The sequence below is a fragment of the Canis lupus genome, chromosome 10 (assembly GCF_011100685.1).
Source record: "Canis lupus familiaris isolate Mischka breed German Shepherd chromosome 10, alternate assembly UU_Cfam_GSD_1.0, whole genome shotgun sequence".
NCBI lineage: Eukaryota > Metazoa > Chordata > Mammalia > Carnivora > Canidae > Canis > Canis lupus.
In genome coordinates this window covers 68,628,145-68,653,342 of record NC_049231.1, presented here as the reverse complement: position 1 = coordinate 68,653,342, position 25,198 = coordinate 68,628,145, and the positions used below count along the sequence as shown (strand labels likewise).

The 25,198-nt window shown below is 46.5% G+C and overlaps 1 protein-coding gene and 1 long non-coding RNA gene across 2 annotated transcripts; both read left to right on the top strand.

Moving 5' to 3' along the window:
- Positions 1-222: 222 nt before the first annotated feature.
- CNRIP1 (cannabinoid receptor interacting protein 1) lies at positions 223-16,696 on the top strand. The gene is made up of 3 exons (XM_038551476.1): positions 223-432; positions 2,493-2,643; positions 16,144-16,696. Exons 1-3 carry the CDS (start codon positions 254-256, stop codon positions 16,306-16,308), a joined length of 495 nt encoding a protein of 164 aa, XP_038407404.1. The 5' UTR covers positions 223-253; the 3' UTR covers positions 16,309-16,696.
- A 3,441-nt stretch (positions 16,697-20,137) lies between these two features.
- On the top strand, positions 20,138-24,592 carry LOC111097865. Its single transcript, XR_005365262.1, has 3 exons — positions 20,138-20,330; positions 22,245-23,021; positions 24,518-24,592. It is a non-coding gene; the product is annotated as an uncharacterized LOC111097865 (long non-coding RNA).
- Positions 24,593-25,198: the final 606 nt, after the last annotated feature.

Below are 25,198 nucleotides of genomic sequence, written 5' to 3'. Positions count from 1 at the left end.
CACCCCTGCACGTCTCCAGGAGGAGCCCCACGTCCCCCCGCGGCCGCAGGGATGGCGGCGCGTAAACAGGATTAAGTCCCCTCCGGCCGCGCCGCCCAGCCCGGGCCTGCGGGCCGCGCCCCCGAGCAGCGCGGCGGATGCTGCGGCCCCTGCAGCCCGCGCCCCGAGGCGGGCCCCCCCCCCCGCGCCCCGCGCCCCCCGCGCCCCCGCGCCGCGCCCCGCCCCGCGCGCCCCCGCCCCCGCGCGCGCAGCCATGGGGGACCTGCCGGGCGCCGTGCGCCTCTCCATCGCGCTGCGCATCCAGCCCAACGACGGCCCGGTCTTCTTCAAGGTGGACGGGCAGCGCTTCGGCCAGAACCGCACCATCAAGCTGCTCACCGGCTCGTCCTACAAGGTGGAGGTGAAGCTCAAGCCCAGCAGCCTGCAGGTCGAGTGAGTAGGCGCGGCCGGGGGGGGGGGGGTCCCCGGTCCTGCCCCTGCCCCTGCCCCTGCCCTGCGCGTGCCCCCACCTCCCCTTCTCGCTCCCGTCCACCCATCGCGCCCAGGGCTGTTTCCAGGGCGGCAGGAGGCCAGGCTGGGGGGCGCGGGGGGGTCCCTGTCAACGTGCCACCCCTGGTGCCCAGGCCTCGGCACCCCCCTCCCCATGCCCGGGGCTCCCCGCTGCTCCCCCTGCCGCAGTCCGCCCACCGCCCACCGCCGGAGCCCGGCTGCGCAACGAGGCGCCTCTGTGCGGGGAGGTGGGTCCCCGAGGGATGCTCCCTCCTCCCCAGGGATGCTCCCCCCTCCCGCGGCCGCGACCCCGGGGCATGTCTGCTCGTCCTGCAGGCTGTCCCCCCTGCTCCCCCCGGGGCTGCCTGTTCGTCCCGGTGACACGGCGCCATCCCTGCAACCAAAGGATGTCTCTTGGTTTGTCTGTGGCGGCGGTGACCTCTCCCGCCCCACCCGGGCAGCGGGGGGCCAGCCCCACACCTGGACGCCCTAGCCTGGGAGGCCCCGAGCCCCCTGCACACCTTCCAGAGCCGCAGGGCCCGCGGGCAGGGCTTCATCCAGGGCGGTGTAGGCCTTCCAGGTGTCAGGCCCTAATCCAAGGCCCTAGAACCCCACTGCGAGGCGGCAGGTGCTCCCCACCCCTGTGTCACCAGCCCTGCAGCCTCGTGCATGGGTTACCTTCGCGCTTCCCCGCGTTCCCTGCGCTTCCACATAGCCCGGACTTTTCCTGTCCCTTCTTTCCTAGCAACCTCTTCTCCCAAGTTATCTATCCTACATCTCATTTTCTTCACGGTGGTTCTCTATGTTTTAAACTAATCTAAAATGAATCTGTGTTAAGGACGGGACTAGGGATGCCTGGGGGGGCTCAGAGGTGGAGCGTCTGTCTTGGGCCCAGGGCGTGACCCCAGGGTCACGGGATCAAGTCCCGCATCAGGCTCCCTGCCTGGAGCCTGCTTCTCCCTCTGCCTGTGTCTCTGCCTCTCTCTGTCTCTCTCTCAGGAATACATAAAATCTTTTTTTTCTTTAAATGACAGGACTATTTTTTTTCTCTTCACACTGTAATGTTTTTAAGATTTTATTTATTTGGGAGTGAGAAGCTGTGCAAGAGGAGGGGGGAGGGGCAAAGGGAGAGGCGGACCCTACTGAGCAGGCAGCTGGTTGTGGGACTGGGTCCCGGAACACGGGGATCACAACCTGAGCCAAAGGCAGGCACTTAACCACCTGAGCCACCCAGGTGCCCCTGCACTTTGATTTTTATCACGGATTTTTCATTGCCCTAACCTAGTAGTTCTTAAGCTTGAGTGTCAGAATCACCTCAAAGGCTTCTTAAAACACAGATGGCCGGGCCCACCCTAAAATTTCCAGTTTACTATGTCTGGGGTGGGGCTTAATATTTTGTTTTCTGATACCTGGGCAGGTGATACTGACACTGCTGCTCCAAGGACTAAACCTGGAGAATCCCTAAGTTAACATAAAGGAATGATGCCAGTGAGAATTTCTGTTTGTGCGGCCCTAGATCACGGGATCTCTGATTCTTCGAACAGAAGAAATCATTAAAGAACGAGTTCAGTGGTTTTTCAGTCGTACCTGCATGTTGGAATCACCTAGAGAACCTTAAATTAAATTTACCAGTGGCCAAACCAGACCTGACCATATTGAATTCTAAGTTCTAGGGTTTGAGATGAGACTGGGGATGGGCACGTTTTTAATAGCTCCAGAGATAAGAAACTATAGAGGCGAATGATAATCCAGCTCCACCTTGGACAAGTGTTCTGGATGAGAATACTAAGGTCAGTCCAGAGAGATTAAGTCATTAGTCTATGGTCACATGACTGGTAAGTTGGAGAACTCAAGCGTCTTCTTCACCTTTCAGAACTTTCCTCCCCATCAGATGACCCCTTTAGCCAAACCCTGTAGGATTCCGGCCTCGGGTTATGGTCCAAACCAGGACAGGGTGCCTAAGTTAATTCCTACCATATATGGTCACCTCACGTCCATTGCAGGAACATTTCCATTGGTGGCGTGCTTGTCCCGCTAGAGCTGAAGTCGAAGGAGCCAGATGGGGACCGAGTTGTTTATACGGGCATATATGACACAGAAGGTGTGGCCCCAACCAAGAGCGGAGAACGGCAACCCATCCAGATCACGATGCCGGTAAGGCCCGCATGGGGGAGTCGGGGCAAACGGAAACCGTGGGGTAAGAAAAGTCGGTGTCTCCCCTTAGGAAAAAAAAAAGAAATATCATGAAACTATGAAATATTATATTAATGCACAGCTTCATATTGGGGTCTATTTGTCCGTAATATCCCAATACAATTAATTAAATAATCCATGCTTCTTCAATGGTCAGTTCCGTAGTAATTTCTTATATGGCAAAAAAATCAAATCTCTTTCTACACTCTATTCCGTTGATCTGCTATTCTTATGCTAATACTGTACTGTTTTAAGTATATTGCTTTTATAGTATGTTCGTGTATTTTGTAACTGGCCGCCCTACCGAACTTGCTTAATTCTTCGTTTAATCTTACGCTTTTCAGATTGGCAGTTGTAATCTACATACAACTATCATTTTCTGATTCTTCTTTCTAGCCTTGTGGCATTGGCTGATGTTCCTAGAATAATGTTGCTTATTAATGATGGGAAGCGGCATCCTTGCCTTCACGGTTTCACTATTAGGTACAATGTTAGTTTTAAATATTTTATCATGTTAAAGCATCCTTTTTCTAGCTCATTAAGAGACTTTTTTTTTTTTAAGATTTTCTTTATTTGAGAGAGAGACAATTAACCAAGTGAGCCACCCAGGCGCCTCGAGACTTTTTTTTTTTTTTTTTTTGATTGGGAGATGTGTTGAATTTTATCTAATTTATTTTCTCATCTATGGAGAAAATTTGTCTCCTTTGATACGTTGATGTAATAATTATATAACATGCTACCCTTTATTTCCTAAAACAAACCATACTTAAAAATTAAGTATTTTAAAAAATATATCACTAAACTCAATATGCTAATATTTTATTTAGGGTTTTTGGATTTCTGTTTTAGTTTTTTGTTTGTTTGATTCATCAACAAATATATGGAGATAGCCTACCTGTCAGGCAGCAGGAGAGTATCAATGAACAAAACAGACATTTCTGGCTTTATGGAGCTTCTAAACCAGAGGAGGAAAACAAACTTTACATGATTATCGATAATAAAGGAAATGATTTTATCATACAAAATATGCTTTTTAAAAAAGGGTGGTGGTACCCTTGGAGCATATGCCAAGGGTTGTATTCTAATCCAAAATTTTGGGGATAGTTTTTTTGGAGAAATGAATAAATAATTAATGAGAATTTGAGAGTTGAGAGAAGAAGGAACACTTGGTATAAGGGTTACAAATTGTTGATTGATTATTTTTTGACCCTTAAGGGGATGATACTCATTATGTGATGAAGAAAGTCAGATTCTTGAATACTATCATTTAGGAATACACTGATAGAACTGAAGGCCAACAAGTCCCTGTAGGATTTCTTTTTATTGGGCACAGATACAGAGAGGAGGACTGGGAACACATCCCAGCATCTGAAAAGATTGACATGGTTTTAAAAAAAATGTGAAATAACACAAGTTTCAGAAATCTGAGCAAATTTTTAAAGCAACAGTAATCCTCACATTCTGACCCAGTTCATTTTCAGATTCCCTTCCACATTTATACATTTTAGCTTTGCAACCATTTTATTACGTCCAACATTCTATTTGTCCATTTTATTTGTCCAACATTCTACATATTCATTGTTAGAATTTCAGTGACAACCTAAGACTCTGTCATGCTGTTCCGTAATGATCAGATTACTCCCCAGATGTTAGATATGTCAGTTGTTCTCATCATAAAAAGTGCTATCATGAATAATTCTGTGCTACTGCTTCAATAGGAGTAAAATTGTTCGGTCAAGAGAGATGCATTTTACAGCTGTTCCCACATACCGGCCATTTCAGGTATTTTTACAACGTGTTGTACGTGCCATTTTACAGCGTTACTAACAACAGAGAAACCTAGTGGCTTTGCTCTAATTATGATAACATTGGGAATTACTTTAAAAAATAAATTTCCTAATTTAATTTTTACGATCATTTATAAGAATGAACATTTATTTCAACATTTAATTTTATTTGTGTGTGTGTAAATTGGTTTTTTCATGTTTTGTTAATATTTCTATCAAAGATTATTTTTTACAAATCAGAGTCGTGAGGCGCACCTGGGTGGCTCAGTTGGTAAACCTCCAACTCTTGATTTCAGCTCAGGTCATGATCTAGGGGTCGTGGGATTTAGCCCTACATCTGGCTCTATACTCAGTGTGCGGAGCCTGCTTGAGTTTCTCTCTCTCTCCCTCCCTCTGACCTTCCCCCTACTTGTGTGCATGCACAATGCACTCTTTTTTCCCTCTCTGTCCCAAATAAATAAAACCTTAAAAAATCAGAGTCCTAGTAAAGATCTTTTTTAAAAAATCTGTCGTATCTGTCATATTTCTCCCAGTATTGCTTTGGTTACATTCTCCATTGTGTAGAAACATAATTACATCTCTCACATTTTCCTTTAGGATTTCTTCTATTTAAATTTGAGAAAGTTATTTTTCCACACGGTTGGCACTCTATTTTGATTTTTCCGTAATTTTAGATTTTGTTATTTGCTTTCCCCTCGTTCAATCTTGATTTATATGTTTATAGTTCTGCATCCTCTTACAAAGGATTTAAGATGGGATTAGCATTTTATGAGTCCCAATAGTAAAGCCTAGGTTCCTACATATATTGTCCATGACCAAAAGCAGCAAGTGATTGACAGCTGATTTTTCCAAGAGTGATCACATGGCTGTTGGTAAGAGCATTGGCCGTGTATTTGTATCTTATCTGCAAGAGGCTGATTCTAAGGAAAACAATAGAAATTAGAGAAGGTTTCCTGATCTAGTCAGCAGTTCTAATGTTAAATTCGAATTTTATTCTAGTAATGAAAGACCCACGTGGCCTTGAACCTATTTTATGACTTTTGTCATCAATGTTTCAAGCTTCAGTATTGTAAATTACAGACACAACCACACTTTCAGAGACAAGGAAGTCATGAAATGTCTGAGTAAACTAATTAATTAAGCAGGGGAACCCAGTAAGGGAAGCTGAATTAAAGGTATACAAGAGCAGCTTCTTAAGAGTGTAAAGTTACGTCAAGGTATTTAGGTATTTTTTTGGGGGGGGGGGCACCTGGGTGGGTCAGTGGTTGACCATCTGCCTTTGACTCAGATCATGACTCCAGGGTCCTGGGATCGAGTCCACATCGGGCTCCCCGCAGGGGACCTGCTTCTCCCTTTACCTTTGTCTCTGCTTCTCTCTCTGTGTCTCACATGAATAAATAAATAAAATCTTTAACAAAATAAAAATAAATTTTTTTTTAACTTTTAAATCATTAGCTAAATAATGCTGAGACTAGGGATCCCTGGGTGGCGCAGCGGTTTGGCGCCTGCCTTTGGCCCAGGGCCGATCCTGGAGACCCAGGATCGAATCCCACGTCGGGCTCCCGGTGCATGGAGCCTGCTTCTCCCTCTGCCTGTGTCTCTGCCTCTCTCTCTCACTCTCTATCATGAATAAATAAATAAAATCTTAAAAAAAAAAACTAAAAATAATGCTGAGACTATTGGCTACTTGGGGGGAATGTCACTGTTACTCTTTCCCGATACCGTACTCTAAAATATATTCCAGTTGGATCAAGGGGCTAACTGTAAAAAGCCAACTTTTAAAAAACTTGAATGAAAAGAAACAGGAGATGGCCAAAGCTAAAAATTAAAAGCTTTGATTACATGCACTCTAAAATTTCTGTCAAACATCCTAACGGTAAAGTAAATCTTCATTAAGAGGATTTAAATTAAAAGGCAAGTAGCAATCGGTGAAAAACTTGTCCGTAGCGTGCTCGGTCTCCCAAGCTACTCACCCTGGGTTTCGGCCGCGGCCCCTGCAGACCTGGGTTTGCGGCCTGCCCTTTGCTGCCCACTGAGGCTGAAGGCAGGAGGTCCTTGAATGATCTCTGACTTGGATTGATGGCAGTTGATCTCTTTATTCAGATCATTCCAGGGGCCCCGGTGCTGGGAGTGACTCCAGCGATACCAGCTCTCAAGCTCTCAAGCTCCATTTCAAACGGCAGCGTTGGCTTGTTCCTTAACGTGACCGGTGCCCCATGCGGCACCTCCAGGGGGACACGCCAGGTGGAGACTCTGCACCAGTCCCACTGTTCCCCTCTTGCTGGCTCTCGTCAGTGGGGGACGGGGTGGAGGGAGTTTGGGGGAATACAGCAAGGAGGCCTTGTGATGAGGCCAGGTGTGCGGAGGTAGGTAGCCCTACCGGGTCCTCCCAAACACAAGAGTGGTTCGTTTGTGTCAACTCGGTGCAGTCATTTGGCAAGATCTGTAACTTAATATACAAAGAATTCTTCGAAACCAGTGAGGGGAAAAAAAGATAACAATAGGATAGGGAAATGGGAAAGTAAGCAAAAATAAATAAATAGGCAATTCACAGAAGAAGAAATACAAATGACCAATAAATATATATTTTTAAAATATTTTATTTATTTATTTATTTATTTATGAGAGACACAGAGAGAGGCAGAGACACAGGCAGAGGGAGAAGCAGGCTCCACGACTCGATCCCGGGACCCTGGGGTCACGCCCTGGGCTGAAGGTGGCGCTAAACTACTGAGCCACCAAGGCTGCCCCTCAATAAATATATTTTTAAATGGCTTAATTTCACTACTGGTGAAAATATACGTGTAAATAGTGCAATGCTAATTTCCAGCTACAGAATTGGTCAACTATTAAAAAAAAAAAATAACACCAGTTGTTCAGTGCTGGTGTATTTCTTTAGGAAATAGAGTAATTTTTGTAAATTGATATTGTGTCTTACAAACTTGCTAAATTCACTCATTAATTTTTGTAGCTTTTTATTAGATTGCTTAGTATTTTGTGCAAACAGATGTTCACCCGTAAATAGAAACAGTATTACTTTTTCTTTTTTTCTTCCTCTTGCCATAAGGTACTGGCTAGGACGTTCAACACAGTGCTGAAGAGGAATAGTAAGAGCTGATGTTCTTGCCTTATTTCCCATCTTATAGGGAAAGAACTCAGTCTCTTACCACCAAGGGTGATGTTAACTACAGTTTTTTAATTTTTGTCCATGCCCCTTGGGCAGATTGAGGAACTTCCTTTCAATTAGGAGTTTGCTGAGAGGTTTTTATCATGGATGGATGTTGAATTACCAAATGCTTTTTCAGCATCTATGGATATGATGATAATGGCTTTTCTCCTGTATTTTTGTCAATATGGTCTATTACAGGGATTTAAAAATATTGAACCATCTCTGAGTTCCAAGAATAAAACTCTCTTGGTACTGTTGTAAAAGCCCATTGCTGGATTTGATTTACTCATATTTCAAGCAAATAAAAAGTAGAAACAAATTTTATGCATAAGCTCATGAGGAATTTTTGTCTACAATTTTGCTGATAACATCTTTGCCAAGTTTTGGTGTTAACATTGGCTTCATAGAATGAACTGGGAAGTATTCTTCCTCTGTGGTCTGAAAGAATTTATGTGGAATTGGAATTTTTCCCTTTAATATCTGAATTTATCAGTGAAGCCATTTGGGCCTGAAATTTTGTCTCCAGGAGGATTTGTAACAACAGATACAATTTCTTTAGTAGATGGAGGTTTACTGATAGTTTGAATCTTGCCAGGAATTTGTCCATTTCATTAACTGTATTGGCATAAAGTTCCCAATTTAAGGTCTTTAGGATCTATAGTGATTGCATCTCTTTCATTCCTGATATTGGTCATTTGTTTTCTCTTTTTTTGCTCAGTTTTTCTAGGGGCTTATCGGTTTTTAAATTTTACTATTTTTTAAAGTAGACTCCCCCCACCCAGTGTGGGGCTTAAATTCATGACCCTGAGTTTAAGAGTCGCATGCTTTACCAGCTGAGCCAGTCAGGTGCCCCTGGAGTTTATCAAGATTTAAGACATTGTCAAAAAACCAGATTTTGGTTTCATTACTTTTTACTTATTCTTATTTTTTTCCTCTAGAGTTTTTCCTTATAGTCTTTTATTTATCATTATTTTCTTTTCTATTTCACTGATTTCTGTTCTTTTTTTTAATTTCTGTTCTTTATCATCATTCTTCTCCACTAGACTGAGTAAAGTTAAGAGGACTGGCAATGCCAAGCGCTGGAGAGGATGTAGAGCAGCTAACGCACTCATTGCTGGTAGGACTGTAACATGGTGCAATCACTTAGGAAAAGTTTGACAGTTTCTTATAAAGTTAAACATACTTTATAATTCTCAGAACCTTTTGTCCTATCTATTCAATAAGAGAAATGGAAAGCATCTATCTACTCATAAAACTTCAAGCAGGACAGGAGCAGAGAGGCTGTGAATCCAGTAGGAATCCATAGGTCATACCACACTAAAAGCCACAAATGCTTATTATACTGAATTTGTTCACTGATGAGGTGACATCATGTCTCTACCAATATAATCATGTTGTTCTGTGCTCTCAAGTCAATGGATTTCTGAGGGACCTAATTCTTGGTGAACTTCCTATGTCTCTAAGTGGCATGGTGAATGGGACGAAGTATCCTAGTGATTCTAGGCCATTTGGTTCTAAGACTATAGAAGTTATTTTAAAAAATAAAATAAAAAATAAAATAAATAAAACAAACTTTGGGGGTTCCTTCTTACTGAAGATGACGGATGAATCTCTTCTCCTTGGAATCCGAGGATTCTCTTCCATGTCAGTTGTAAAATAAAAACGTAAAATAAAAAAGTCTGCAACTTGCAGGACGCTAAGAAAAATAATACATCCAGGTCTATAGTAGAGTGTCACTTTTAGAATACCAGAGACTGGGCGGCTTAAACAACAAGCATTTATTTCTCACGGTCTTGGAGGCTGGAAGTCCAAGACCAGGGCACCCGCAGGTTCGGTGTCTGATGAGAGCCCTCTTGCTGGTTCAAAACAGTTGCTTTCTTGGCTGTATCCTCACATGAAAAAGGACATAGAGATCGTCCATCCCGTGTCTGTTTTTAAAAGGGCATTAATCCCATTCATGAGGACTCCACCCTCATGACATACGAATTTTGGGGAGATGCACACGTTTAGTGCATGGTAGTGTCCTAAAGCATCCTATACATGACAATCCATATATGTTCTCACTCAGAGAAAAATTAACCTCTAACAAATTTCCTTCTAGAAGCAGTTTGGTACAGTGATCCTAGTTTCTAGATAGGAATTAGGGATCCCAGGCAGCCCCAAAGGCCCAGCGGTTTGGCACCGCCTTCAGTTTGGGGCGTGATCCTGGAGACCCGGGATCGAGTCCCACGTCAGGCTCCCTGCATGGAGCCTGCTTCTCCCTCTGCCTGTGTCTCTCCCTCTCTCTCTTTCTCTCTCTGTCTCTCTCTCTCTCTCTGTGTATCTATCATGAATAAATAAATAAAATCTTTCAAAAAAAAAGTAATTAGGAATCCTAAGTTCTTGACCTTCTCCTCTCATTAGTCGGCTGCATAGCCTAGACGTAGGGCAGTCACTTAACCTCTCTGAATCTTAGTTCTTTCATCTGTGAAACAGGGAAGCTAAAACTATCAAAAGACCTAAGCAGAATGGCCCATGTAAGGTGTTGTATAAAATACAGAATGCCATGCATTTGCACAGAATCCTACCTGTGTGTGCATTGCATCACACAGGCCGACTGGGTAGGTTTTCCTTGGAAGGCACAGATGGGTTGGGAGGGAGTAGAGAGCCTGTGTAGTTGCTTCTGTTCTTTAAGAAGAATGTCAGCTTTCGGGACCCCATCTGCTCCTTACATTCGAGGAGAAGAAATTCTGAGCCAGGTGGTGAGGCATCCATCCTGGAAATAGAACTCCAGAAGAAAGAAAAGGAAGAAGGCTCATGCCTTAGAACAACTAAGGCACAGAAAAAATATAGGCATAGTAGGCGGCAATTAACTACAACATGACCTGGGGTCCAACACTAGTAAAAGAGAGACAAACCGGAATAGAAGCACCTAAACCTCCCATATCTGTAGCTCTCGCTGTTGCCATCAGCAGATTTCTACGCTGGTCTCCTGTGTCCCTGAGAATGGTTGATGTAGGAGAGATGTTCGGGTTTGAAGCCGACGGCCAAGAAAGAATTCTTGAGATGTCTTTGGTGCAAAAAGATGGTTTTATTAAAGCACAGGGATGGGCCTGGGGGCAGAAAGAGCCGCACTGGGGTCATGGAGAGTGTGGCCCATTATATACTTTCAAGTTGGGAGGGGGTCAGGGAGAGTGGAAGCCTCCCAGGTTTCCAGGACCCTAGGGGGCTAGCTATTGTTAGGAAAATGTCATTTATTACTGTTTAGTAAAAACTCCGTCTCATGAGACTCTTCAGATGTATACTGGGAGTCGTGTGCTTGGAAGATGATCTTGGGAAAGGGAGTAGAGATAAAGGAAGTTTCCAAAGGAATTTTGACATGGTAAAGTTGACTTAAGGACCCTGGGGGTCAGGCTAAGATCGCCTGTTGCCCTTAGCAAAGCATCAGCATCGAGGCCGCTGGGTTCCTAGAGGAAGGTCCCTCTGCCTGTTTCAAGGACTTGTCATTCTTAGGTGTAGGTAGTGAGGGAACTTAATAAGTTCTCTCCTTTGTTTCCCACATCACTGTGACATTCAGACTTTCTTAATTTTAAGGTTGTTCAGACACAGCATCACGTCTTCAGGTTTTTCTCGCCTGTGGTCATCATCATCTTCGTTTTTGTTTTTACAACCAACTTTTATTTATATCCATCTCAAGAAAGGCCTCCGTATTGTTTCTCCCACTTACCTAGCATAGTCTAGAGCTGCTTTGCTCCAAAGATTAATTGGTGTTTGTAAAATATTGTTGTAACGTAATGTAATTCAATTGCACTTAAAATGTGCAGTGCCCTGTGCTGGTCAAATCATGGTAATAATCACAATCCTCATCATCGTCCCTCTTTAAAAATCTTGGTGATTTATAAAATGAGATTTCAATTTATTCTTCCCACCGCTATCCTACTGTCAACAAAGTTGTCATCTTTTCACTGACATGTATATGTATCCTTGATAGAATTCATAAAATGCCTAGGGTTAAGAGGATATGTATGTTATTGTTTTAGAGATGATAAATCCATTTCACCATTTTTAACATTCTTTATGATTTTAAAAGTAACATTTTTTAAAAGATTTTATTTATTTATTCATGGGAGACACAGAGAGAGAGAGAGAGGCAGAAACACAGGCAGAAGGAGGAGCAGGCTCCCTGCAGGGAGCCCGACGTGGGACTCGATCCCAGGACTCCAGGATCACACCCTGGGCCAAAGGCAGGCGCTAAACTGCTGGCCCCCCCGGGCTGCCCAAAAGTAACATTTATTGCAGAAAATCCAAGTAGAAAAAAATAGAAAAACACTCAATTCCTCTAGTTAGAAGCTTTCTTGTTAACATATTTTCATTCTCTTTTTTCCATATGTCTTATTTTATATACTTGAGTTCATACTGTATATAAACTGTATTAATATTTTTCCTGTTGACATTGGTATAAGCATTTTCTCTCATCATTAAAAACCCTAAATTCCTGTGTAATGGTTCCATAAATCCATCATATGGATATGCCACCATTTTCACAATATTGTCTTAAAGTTGGATGGTTAGATTGCTTCTGGTATTTAGGCATTTTTGCCAAATTGATAGGTGAATAAGACCTCTGTGAAAGTTTCTATTTCTTTAATTACTAATAATATTACATTTGAATATTTTTCAGATATTAGCCATTTTTTTCTCTTTTTAATGAATGTGTTCTGTTTTATCCAAATACTTACTAATTAAGTCATATAAGTTTTTATATATACTAAGGGTATTAACTATTTGGTAAAATTTGTTTTAAATACATTTAAATAAAATAAATGTCTCATGAATGAAATGAATGCATGAATGGGAAACAACAACAGCAAAAAACAACAAAACATAATTCCATCAGTGTTTCTAACATTAATATGTATCATTTTAATTGAATTAATACCAGACATTCTTGTTCATACTTGACTCAGTTCAGGTAACAATGTAGAATAACAGAAAAAAATAGCTATTAAATATTTACACTGAGAATCGCTACATAGACTTCCATGACCTAGATATGCCATGGTTAAGGTCTCAAAGATAGACATTTACTGTTGTTTTTCACAATAAACACTGTGACATCCTTAAGATAAACGAGAAGTGGAATTGCTCTACCCACGTGTATTTATTCCTTTAACCCTTTCCGGCGGCTGTACGACTCCATCCCTGCTAGCCGTGTTTAGGCTGTTTCCTTGCAGCTCACTAAAAATCAATCTTTCTATTTTTGAACCGACATTCAGGGGCAGCTTACATGTAATAAATGCACTTGTTTGAAGCATATTGATCAATGAGTTTTGACAAACATATACATATACTCATGTAACCAGCACCTCAGTCAAGATGTAAAACATTCCCCCCCCAAAAAAGTTCCCTCTTGCACATTTTCATCAATCTTGAATCCCTTCCTCCCGCCCCAGGCTCTGAGTAAACCATGGATGTTTCCTGCTTCCTATAAGCATAGATTATCTATGTACTGTATAGTGATAGAAGATAGATGGATAGATGATTGATAGATAGATAGATAGATAGATAGATAGATAGATAGATAGATGATAGATAAATAGATGATAGATAGATAGATAGATAGATAGATAGATAGATAGATAGATGTGTGAGTTTTATATAAATGGGATCAAACAGTATACGTGTTTTTCGGGGTCTGGATTGTTTTGCCCAGCACATCTTTGAGATCCATCCTTGTTGCTGCTGCCTGAATCGGTATGTTTCATTTTATTGTTGAGTAAAATGCCATCTTCTAGATACACCAAACTCTATCACCAAGTGTGTGATGAGACTTTGGGCTGATTCCAGTCTGAGGCTATCGTGAATAAAGCTGCTGTATTCTTACTTGTACAGGTTTCTAGGCTGCAAAGCTGTGATTCTTTTTTTTTTTTTTTTTAAGGGGAAGAAGACAGTCTTTCCTGATTTTTCTTTTTTTTTTAAAGATTTATTTATTTATTTATTTATTTATTTATTTATTTATTTATTTATTTATGATAGAGAGAGAGAGAGAGTCAGAGACACAGGAGGAAAGAGAAGCAGGCTCCATGCCAGGAGCCTGATGCGGGACTCGATCCTGGGACTCCAGGATCGCACCCTGGGCCAAAGGCAGGCGCCAAACCGCTGAGCCACCCAGGGATCCCCTCCTGATTTTTCTTAAATTTTATTTATTTATTCATGAGAGACACACAGAGAGAGGCAGAGACATAGGCAGAGGGAGAAGCAGGCTCCATGCAGGGAGCCCGACATGGGACTCGATCCCGGGACCCCGGGGTCACACCCTGAGCTGAAGGCGGCGCTAAACCGCTGAGCCACCCGGGCTGCCCGAAGCTGTGATTCTCTAGAAAAAGATACTTTCTTCTCTTACTTGGGGAAAGAGCTGGGGACTCTAGGTAGATCACCCGGTATTTCCAGTCAGGCACATTTCCCAAAGGAAAGGAAAGCCAAACCTTGTTTTGGGATCGAATTAGCAGGATGAGGCAATGGTGCAGGATATAATTTTGAGAGCATCTTGGAAAGCCATCTGGGGAGCACCTGATCGCCCTCCTCCTGCAGCGGCCTCAGGCTGAGGCTCTTATTGCTCACTGCCCTGCCGCCCTCCACGTCTTCTGGCGCCCGACAGGTCTAAGAAAGCTGCCAAGTCAGTCCCTGTCCCCTCCCATGACGGGAGAGGGTCAGAGGAGAAAATAACGACAGGCATCATGCTGCTGAATGCCAGATCCCCTAAATAGCTCCGGGAGGCAGTAGCAGGGTCAGGCTACCCCGCAGGACACTTGAGCACCTGCCCGGGGGCCCCTAGGGTATTCTCTGCCCTTTTCTCAGCTACATGGGAATTGCGTGCTTAGGGCTCAGGCGAGTTCTGTGCCGCGATCTGCAAGGCCCACCTTCTGGAGGCAGAATGCAAACTTCTCGAGGGCAAGAACCGTGCACGTTTTCATGTGTGCAAAGCACGTAGCAGGTACTCGAATGTGGGTCTGGGTTAGTGGATAATCGAAGCCGGAGCCACAGGCACGGATTTCTTTTTTTTTTTTTTTTTTTTTTTTTTTGCATTTTAAAAAGTTTTTAATATGGGAGACAGAGGATCATTATTATGAAACAATTTTCTTTTTATAAATAACTAGGTCTGACACAGTGGCATATCCATGGGGCACACAAGAAACATACTGTGCGTGACATATATATGGGATACACCATCGCCTTATACAGTATCCCTAACTTAAAAGACTGAATTACATTCACTGATTTATTTACCTATAAATAGATACCGCAAACTACTATCATTTAAGATAAAAAAAAATTGATGTTCAAAGCACTTCTGTAGATAATACAGAAGGTATGTGTTGGCACCATAACCAGATGACTGACAACTAAGCACACAAACCAGAGACGTAAATAATATACTCTCCGTTATGAACAAGTTCTAGTCAAGGCTCCATGTCACATCTAGTGGCTGAAAACTAAAGAGCACCTAGTAAAAGAAAACATATTTAGGGATCCCTGGGTGGCGCAGTGGTTTGGCGCCTGCCTTTGGCCCAGGGCGCGATCCTGGAGACCCGGGATCGAATCCCACATCAGGCTCCCGGTGCATGGAGCCTGCTTCTCCCTCTGCCTATGTCTCTGCCTCTCTCTCTTTCTCTCTCTGTGACTATCATAAATAAATAAAAAAAAAATTAAAAAAAAAAAAAAAAAAAGAAAACATATTTAAATAAATGCTTTCCGGGCACGGATTTCTAACGTAGAAACCCTCAACGGTATTTTTAAAAGCTCAAGCAGGGCCTTTGCCAAACACATGCTTCCGAGAAAATATCCTTCCCTGGAAACGAAATTACTGATGGAAGGGCAGTTGTGTCCTGTGTTTCGTGATTTTGTGCTTATGTTATTTTGCACGACCGTCTTTTGAAATAGAAACCAGGGGCAGCCTGGGTGGCTCAGCGGTTTAAGCGCCTGCCTGCGGCCCAGGGCGTGATCCTGGAGACCCGGGATCGAGTCCCACGTCGGGCTCCCTGCATGGAGCCTGCTTCTCCCTCTGCCTGTGTCTCTGCCCTTCTCTTACACTCTCTCTCTCTATCATGAATAAATAAATAAAATCTTTAAAAAAAAAAAGAAAGAAACCAGAAGGTCACCATCAAACACTATCCCCTCTTCTCTTCCTAACCCCCACCCCCTCCCTTCGTGGCAAGCTCAGAAAGCCCGAGATTCAGAGAGTGGTTTCCTTCCGATCGTGGAATTTGGAAAACGGGTTCATCTGGGGAGTCGTGTTTATTAAAGACGGTGCAACAGCAAACGGCACTCGCACGATGGGAATAGGGTCTTAGGGGAAGCATGGCTTGCAGGCAGCGTTTCTGGAAAGCAGCTCGTAGTAAAGGCAATAGCTCGTCCCAGTGGGGGCCTAACCCTTGCAGACCCAGGAGTCCTGACCGTGCGCCCCTGGTTACGCAGGCCCCCGTCTGCGCAGAGTGAGGTCCTTACGGCGCGCTTGTCTTCCCGCAGTTCACCGACATTGGGACCTTCGAGACGGTGTGGCAGGTCAAGTTCTACAATTACCACAAGCGAGATCACTGCCAGTGGGGAAGCCCCTTCTCCGTCATCGAGTACGAGTGCAAGCCCAACGAGACGCGCAGCCTCATGTGGGTGAACAAGGAGTCCTTCCTCTGAGGCCGCCTCTCCCCGACGGTGCGGGTCGGCCCCTTCCGAGGCCCCCTTTCGGGTAACCCAGCGCAGGCCTTCACCAAGGCACCCAGCCTCTCTTGCCCCTTGGGTGCCGATGCCCTCACCGGCCCCGGTTATTCTGCAAGTGTCCGTTCCCTTCCGATGTACCGTCCCCGACGTGAAAGGTTGTGACGCCCCGTCCCCGAGAAGCCCCCACTGTACTAACGCGTCGCTGTCCCTGCGCCCGGCCACCGACCGCTGCGAGGAGCTCAGTGGCGCGGGCCGGTGGCGCCCGCTCCCAACGGTTCGGCTGCAGGGCCGCCGGTGTGTCGTTGCCAAGTTGAGTGATCGCCCTGTTCTTGGTAAATGCTAAATAAAAAGATAAAACACAAAACCATGTGTGTGGGTTCTCTCCCAAGTGTGATGCGGTGGCGGCGCCGTGCAGCTGGGCCAGGCTGCCGGAGAGACCCCCAGGCTGCGCCTCCCGGGGACAGGTCGGGGACAGGTCGGCCCTTCCCGGGGAACCACGATGACTGGAGGACAAGTGTTTCAGGACGATCTAGAACACATTAGAACTCTTCCAGGTAACTTCAGGGATTCCTCTGCAGCCCGGTAGACGTGGGCCAAGGCATTGTTGGGGTAACCCGAGGGGACAGCTGTTGTAGGGTCACCTGGCTGGCACGCTCCCGACGTGTCGCATATGATGGGCTCCCTGCGTCCCCCTCCTCTGGGACTTTGTAAACCTGCCTGTGGAACTGTAACGAACTTCTGATAGTTCTTAATAAAGGTATTGGAACGGCGTGCTCCGAGTCTTCTTCTACTGGAGGCCAGAGCCGCCCAGCTGGAGGACCCCGCTCCGGGCCGGCCCGTCCAGGTGTCCAGCTGCGGGGGGGGGTGGGGGGACCCCGGGACTGCAGGCAGCACGCTTACCCCAGGGTGGCGGGGCGCTTCAGCAGCGCTCTGACGAGGCTGCATAGACGCTGCACCGGGTGCACCGTCAGACGGCACCGCGCCCCACCGGCCTGCGTCCTCCTGTGATGACCGTCGTGGCTCCCAGGTCGTGGGACAACGTGCTGTCGTGATGGGGCAGGGACGCCGGGAGGGTCGCCTCCTTGCCCGCCCCGGTGCTGTAGCGACGGGCTGGTCCCTGACCCCACGCAGGGAGGATGGAGGCCCTAAGGAGCACAGACATTTCCTCCAGAAGCAGAGGTCGGAGTGAGTCAAGGGAGGTGGGGAGGCGACAGAGCCGAAGTCCCGCGGTGCACGGTGCTGTCGCCATCCCCTGGTGAGCGCAGATCCTGTCGTCCTGCGGAAGGCTGGTTGCGCAGCTGGTTGTGCGTTTGCTCATTTGCTCCCTGAGGCTCCCTGGGGCACCCGCCAGGTTAGGGGGTCCATCTGAGGAGGGCTCCCCGGGGGCACCTGCCGGGTTAGGGGGCCCATCTGATGAGGGCTCCCCGGGGGCACCTGCCGGGTTAGGGGGCCCATCTGATGAGGGCTCCCCGGGGGCACCTGCCGGGTTAGGGGGCCTGTGTGAGGAGGGCTCCCCGGGGGCACCTGCCGGGTTAGGGGGTCCATCTGAGGAGGGCTCCCCGGAGGCACCTGCCGGGTTAGGGGGCCCATCTGATGAGGGCTCCCCGGGGGCACCTGCCGGGTTAGGGGGCCCATCTGATGAGGGCTCCCCAAGGGCACCTGCCGGGTTAGGGGGCCCGTGTGAGGAGGGCTCCCCGGGGGCACCTGCCGGGTTAAGGGGCCCGTGTGATGAGGGCTCCCCGGGGGGACCTGCCGGGTTAGGGGGCCCGTGTGATGAGGGCTCCCCGGGGGCACCTGCCGGGTTAGGGGGCCCGTGTGAGGAGGGCCGCGGAACCGTATTTGCAAGGCCAGCCCCAAACCCGCGGCCCCTCTGGGTCGCTTCCCCGCGGTGAGGCACAGCAACCCCCGGGCTCTGGGCCACCCGTGCTGGGCGCTGAAAGAGAACAGTGTGTGTCTCAATTCCTTTGTTTGTCAAAAAATAACAGTGTGCGTTACGACGGCTGCTAACATAAGCATGAATCCATTCCCCATTTCTGTATTTTGAAAACCAACATTCAGGCACCCCGGGTGGCTCAGCGGTTCAGCGCCGCCTTCAGGTTAGGGCGTGACCCCGGGGTCCCGGGATCGAGTCCCCCGTCGGGCTCCTGCAGGGAGCCTGCTTCTCCCTCCGCCTGTGTCTCTGTGTCTCTCGTGAATGAATAAAATCTTTGGGAAAAAAAAGGAAAAGAAAACCCACGTTCGATTACTGGCACCCAGGTTGAGATAAACCACAGATTAACGCCGGACCGAGGCTTAGGTCTTCTTCCAGAACATCCAGTAGAAAGGCAGACGTATTAGATGGTGGAGCACTATGGGAGCTGGATGTGTCGACGAGTAAAGGTTTCCACGCGTGGAACGAGGTTTCGAGCTCGTGACTCAGCTGCCAGAGCTTGCGTGGAGTTGTGTTGAGGGATGGAAGCAATAGCACAGCTTCTGCAAATGTCCTTTTTTTGTTGTTTTGCTTTGAACAAGAGGCTCTATAATCTTTGAGTGCGGGGTGCCTCACGCCGAGCTGGGCGCCGGCCGGGTGGGAGCGCGCACACCTGCCCGCGGACCCGGGAGCCGCCACCTGCTGCTGCTCGCGCCCAAGTGCTCACCACCCCGCGCGTCTCACTTGGCTCGCGTTGGAAGCACGGAGTGAGGCTCATAGAATTCTAAGGCCCTTTACGATTTAAGGTGGAGGCCCCTACCTTGCGGTCCCTTAAAAAAAAAAAAAAAAGAAGAAGCTTGTGTCTTTCCTTGGGGCCCAGAGGTCGGATTGGATCAAGGGAGGTGGGGAGGAGATGAGGCCGAAGTAAACAGGAAATCTTAACAGCTAGGCGGCCACGGTAAGCGATCTCTCCTGGCAGCTTCTCTTCTACTTGTGACTGGACTCCAGCCCGGTCCCTCTGGCTGCTTCTCGGAGAGCTCGCCTCCTACTCCAAAATCTGAGTGCTCAGCTATATCAAGCTGCTGAGTTGTAACTTTGCCCCTGGGCCATCTGGAAGGGCTATTTTTATACGAGTTGTAGCCATCTCCCCCTACTTCCAAGCATCAGATGGCCACCCAGAAGCTTGAGGAACTAGGCCATCCTTCTAATTATGATGATGACTCAAACGCTTCGGAGCAGGTGGGAGAGTAGAAATGCCTTGAATTTATATTTTGTGACACCTCGTTTGTCGAGAGGTCACTTACCCAGCCGTCCAGACTGTCTGGATTGCAGTCGAGAACAGAAAACATGCCAAAAAAAAAAAAAAAAGACAAAGATCCCTGTCACAGATGTTGTGAAATCCCTTCACTAAAGGCTGGGGTCTTCCCCCTCAAGACCTCGCGACTCCTACTGCAGAGGCAGTTCTGACTTACAGGGTGGGCTGGTGCCTGGCTTTTAGGAAAGCGGAAGCAGAATGAGTGGAGGAAAGAGGGCAATTTGTAGGGGTAGGTACAGTGAAAATAAGTTTGTTTTTTTGGTTTTTTTTTTTTTTTTTTTTTTCACAGAGAGAGGACAAAGAAAAAAAGCAGATAAAATAAGTCCAAAAATATCATAGATAGGGATATCCTTACAGTATAGGGACACGGTCCTGTGCTAGGCTAGTGGTTTCCATGGACATCAGAAAAAAATTGATGTGCACAGTCATTACCCTGATTTACTTAGAAAGACGATGCATCATTATCTTCAGAAATGTGGCATCATGTTTAAGAGTTCAGATTCTGGGGGCACCTGGGTGGCCCCGTGGTTGAGCGTTGACCTTCGTTTCAGGTCGTGACCCCGGGGTCCCGGGATCGAGTCCCACGTCGGGCTCCCTGCATGGGGCCTGCTTCTCCCTCTGCCTGTGTCTCTGCCTCTCTCTGTGTGTCTCTGATGAATACATAAAATCTTAAAAAAAATAAAAAAGAAAAAGAAAAAAAGGACTTCAGATTCTGGAACCTAGACACCCCAATTCAAATCCTGGCTCATCCACGTAACAACTGTAAGACCTTAGGTAAGTCACTTAATATCTCTTTTGCTTCAATTTTCTCATTTAGAAAACGGAGGTTGTAACAGTATTTACCCAAAAGGCATGGTTATGAGAATGGAATAATGTAAAATCTTTAGGATGATGTCTGACACATTAACATTAGTTTCCTGATTAATTATCCTTTTTTTTTTTTTTTTTTTTGCATAGAGTTGACACACAATATTCCATTAGTTTCAGATGTGCCATTTGGTGTTTGGCAAGTTTGTACCTTATGCTACATCCACCACACGTGTAGCCAGATCTGTCCCATTACATCACTATCCTAGTATCAGTGACTGGCACATCACATTATTCAGTACATTTTATTTAAAAGACAAAATATATTTGCGAACAAAATATTAAAAATGTAAAGAGAAAAACTGAAGGTATTTAAGGGATAAAACTCCTAGGATATTACTGATATGGATGTGGAGTAATGGCCAAAGTTTTTGCTCTATTTTTTTCTTTTCTTTTTTTTAAAGATTTTATTTATTTATTCATGAGAGACACACAGAGAGAGGCAGAGACACGGGCAGAGGGAGAAGCAGGCTCCATGCAGGGAGCCCGACGCTGGACTTGATCCTGGGACCCTGGGGTCACACCCTGAGCTGAAGGCAGATGCTCACCGCTGGGCCACCCAGGTGCACCGATGCTTTTTTTTTTCCTTAAAAAACAAAAACATATGCAAAGACAATATTTTAATTATGTGAAAGTAAATAGCTTGAAGTAGCATATTTTAAGACATTCTGGGAAAAGAAATTCTCCACAAACCGGCTCCGTAAAGTTTCTTTTAGGAAGACCCAGTTTTGAATAAGATGGAAACGTTAGGACAGAGTCAGAGCACCTAAAATCTGGGAAAGGTCTAGAATGATGTCTCAGGTTCTCTTTGTTATGTCTTTTACTCGTCCTCACTGTTCCATGAGGTCGGCAGCATCTGTCACATGTCCATTTTACAGAGGAAATGGGACTTAAAAATTACTGCCAATAAATAGAAGTATGGAATTTTTAAAAATTCAGTGCTCAGTATAGAAATCTGTGGCACTTGGGATGCCTGGAGGGGCTCAGTGATTGAGCGTCTGCCTTCAGCCCAGGGTGTGATCCTGAGGTCCTGGGATCGAGTCCTGCATCGGGCTCCCTGCATGGAGCCTGCTTCCCCTCTGCCTGTGTCTCTGCCTCTCTCTCTCTCTCTGTCTCTCATGAATAAATAAATAAAATCTTAAAAAATGAAAAAGAAAAAAGAAAAGAAAACTATGGCACTATGGCCTGGGTGACTCAGTCGGTTAAGCAGCTGCCTTCGGCCTCAGGTCATGATCCCGGGCCCTGGAATCAAGCCCGGGGCAGGCTGGGCTCTCTGCTCAGCAGGGGAGGCTGCTGCTCCCTCTCCCCCTGCCCCTCCTCCCGTTCGTGCTCTCTCTCTCTCTCTCTCTCTCTCTTTCTCTCTGTCTCAAGTAAATACGTAAAATTAAAAAAAAAAAAAGAAATCCATGGCACTCTACGCAGCAAATTTCTTAAAGATGATCTTTTGTCTTTAACGTCATCCCAAGTACTGTGAGCGCACGGATACGACGTGACAGTTGTCCTGGGGCAAGGACGAGGCCCATTCCCATTTGCTCCCGGGTGCAAGGCAGGCCATAGCCGTGGTCCCCCCGTCTAGCCCCGGCCGCGGCCAACTTCTGCTTCTCCCTGCGGTCCACCCAGCCCGGGCGCCTGCACAGCCTGTTCCCTCTGCTTGGAACGCTCCATCCGTTCCCTACCTAGCCAGGCCCTCAAGGGCCAGCTTAAATGTCACCCCAGCTCGGACGTCCTTCCTGACTTCTCTGAAACGTTGAGTCAAGAATAGTTGTGAAACCTTGTTTACTCAAATATTTTTCTTCTTTTTTCTGTTGTACCCCGTTTCAGAAAAGCGTCGTCAGCCTCGATCTAACTTCTGCTTTTCTTAAGTGTTCTGGACGGCTTCCACGTGTTCTCACTGACTCAGTGAAAATGAGCTGACTCCATAAAAAGGTGATGAGATTCTAGAAAGAGCTAGCTGGCTGGCTGGCTGAGTGGCCGGCTGAGAAGTTTGGAAATGCGTTAACCCTTTGGGGGGTCAGTTCTGCTCCCCAGAAAAGAAGGAAGGGGGAGGAGAAAGGAAACCAGCTTCTGAGGTCTCTACTGCCACTGATCTCAGTGAAGATGCCCTGTAACGTCAGTGCTGTCGGTGCTGTCGGTGATGACGGGGCGAGGATGGGGAGTCCTTTCTGGGAGTTTGTGCGCACCAGGGTGGTCGCGTGCGCTCCCCGCCAGGTGTTGCCAGCCTTCCCCTGTGGGAGCGCGTGATAGGATCACACTTCCACGGCCTGGGAGAGCCACGTGTGAGCGGCCCCGGCCAGCAGGCCGTGAGCAGAAGCCACCCTGTCACTGCCAGCCTGAAATACCCAGCTGTCCGTGCGATGCCCAACAGCACTCCCCTTCCCTTTGCCGTGGCCACCAGGCACTTTCACCACGATCCATCATCCTGCATCCTAGCGTGGGAAGATACAGAGTAGAATCTTAGCCCGCCTTCCTTGGACCCGTAGCATCAGTAAGAAATAAACTTTCCTCCCCCGCCTTTTAATCTGATAATGTTGAAATATACAGAGAAGTTGGGAGAACTCTAGAGCAAACGTCCACACACCCATCACCTGGATTTCACAGGTAACAACTGGCAATATTTGCATTATCACTTGTCTATCCATCCACCCTTCCATCATTCCATCCTTCCACCCATCCACCCATCCATCCTCCCACCCATCCATCCTTCCACCCATCCATCCGTCCATCCATCCATCCTCCCACCCATCCATCCATCCATCCATCCATCCATCCATCCTCCCACCCATCCACCCATCCATCCATCCATCCATCCTTCCACCCATCCATCCCTCCACCCATCCATCCTCCCACCCATCCATCCTTCCACTCATCCGCCTATCCGTCCATCCATCCATCCTCCCACCCATCCATCCTTCCACTCATCCGTCCATCCATCCATCCATCCATCCTCCCACCCATCCATCCATCCATCCATCTGTCCATCCATCCATCCGTCCATCCATCCATCTGTCCATTCATCCTTCCACCCATCCATCCATCCATCCTTCTACCCATCCTTCCATGCTGTATGAGTCTATCTTTTTTGTTTGTTTGTTTGAATGAAAAACTAGCCTAAGACACATCTAAGATTTGGGGTTGTATATTATGACTGTATAATTTAGGCTTTCCCGATGTACAACTGAGGAGCCCTGACCCCACTACTCTCCTTTTCAACAGATGACCCTAAACTGGAACTACTGCCCCACCCCCCAAAAAAAGAAAAGTAATTGTTTTAAAATTAATTCTAAAACATCATTTCCTGCCAGGGAAAAGTTAAAGTCCTGGAATAAATTAGGAGACTGATTAAACCATCTTTTTCCTCTCACGGACTTAAAAAAAAAAAAAGATCAACTCTGAGCTGGGTGAGGTGGGGCTCTGGAGGTAGCAGGTGGATTACATGGGGGGAGGAAAGGCACCCATCACATTCCCTAAGGGCTTGTTGTATACAGCATCTCATTAAACCCTTCAAACTACCCTATAAAGTGTAAGTGATTTCCACCATTAAAATGAAGACATTAAACTCGGAGAAATTAGGCTACCTGCTGTCGCAGGGCTAGTGTGAGTGGCAGAGGCAGAATGACAGCTCGGTGACTCCACCTCTGGAAGCCCACAAGCTCCCGGCGCCTGACCGTCCCCGAAGCTTTTCCCTTCATGCTGATGAGGTCCTTCCTAGAGAGGACGAAGCCTGTAGGGTAGCAGTGATGAGCGGAATTGTGAACATCAGCTTATTCAACAAAAATATTTTTTGAAGGTTCCAAAAATTCAACAAGCCCATTAACCACAGGAGCACTGTGAATTTTTCAAAGCTGTAACAGTTGGTTTTTCCTTGGCTTCATCGGTCACTTTCTCTGATCAAAAAAAAAAAAAAAAAAAAACTAAAAAATGGAACTTTTTTTTTTCATTTCTTCAGCTCAAAACCTGGTCAGAATCCTTTTTTTTCCTTTCTTCTCAGTTTATTCTTTAGGCTTTTATCTTGTCGTGGAAGATCAGATGTGTGTGTGTGTGTGTGTGTGTGTGTGTGTGTGTGTGTGCAGACGTTGGGCACTTATTTCCCCCAGCCTAGATGATCGCACCTTGAAATTTAATAAGAAGACCACACTGAGACATGTTTAGAATTTTGACGGTTGCAGCCCAGTGATTTCAGATTCGTGTAAGTCATACCCAAAGTGGAGGGTGGGAGGGACGGGACTTGAAGTCGTCAGGTTTCCATTCAGGGCAGGGATGTTCTTCCCCAAGCAAGGTAGCTCTTGCTTATGGGGGGAAAGGGCACAGCCCAGCCGTGTGGCCTGGGAAGACGACCCAAGAACCCTTTTAGCACCTGGAGTTACGGGAACTTATTCTTACCCTGTAGATGTAATCCAGCCCCGAATGACTAATTCCTTCAAATACTGAATATAGACTTTCTTCACTTTTTATATTTTATAGGGCTGCACCTTTCCCTGGTGATCTTTATGAGACTGAGCCTCCCACTAAAGCTTGGATACCTTCAAGGGGGGCAGCGTGTAGGAGTTGCCTGGGGTGTTGAATCGGTTCTGTGCCCTGACAGTGGTGGTGGTTGCATGAATCCATCCACGTGTCCAAGCTCACAGAACTGTACAAACACACAGACGCATAGTTCATTTTATTCTGTTTCCTTAAAAAAAAAAAAAGGCAAAACCCATGAAGACACTAACGTAGTGGCCCGTGAGTCAAGAAGTCAAGTTCTCAAGGCCGGTCCATCTCCTCCAGCATCGGGGAGT

Excerpts from the sequence above, each read along its gene's own strand:
- CNRIP1 (XM_038551476.1), top strand. The coding sequence starts at position 254 with ATGGGGGACCTGCCGGGCGCCGTGCGCCTCTCCATCGCGCTGCGCATC. Across the intron at positions 433-2,492 it reads CCCAGCAGCCTGCAGGTCGA|GAACATTTCCATTGGTGGCG; the intron begins GTGAGTAGGCGC and ends CGTCCATTGCAG. Across the intron at positions 2,644-16,143 it reads CCATCCAGATCACGATGCCG|TTCACCGACATTGGGACCTT; the intron begins GTAAGGCCCGCA and ends GTCTTCCCGCAG.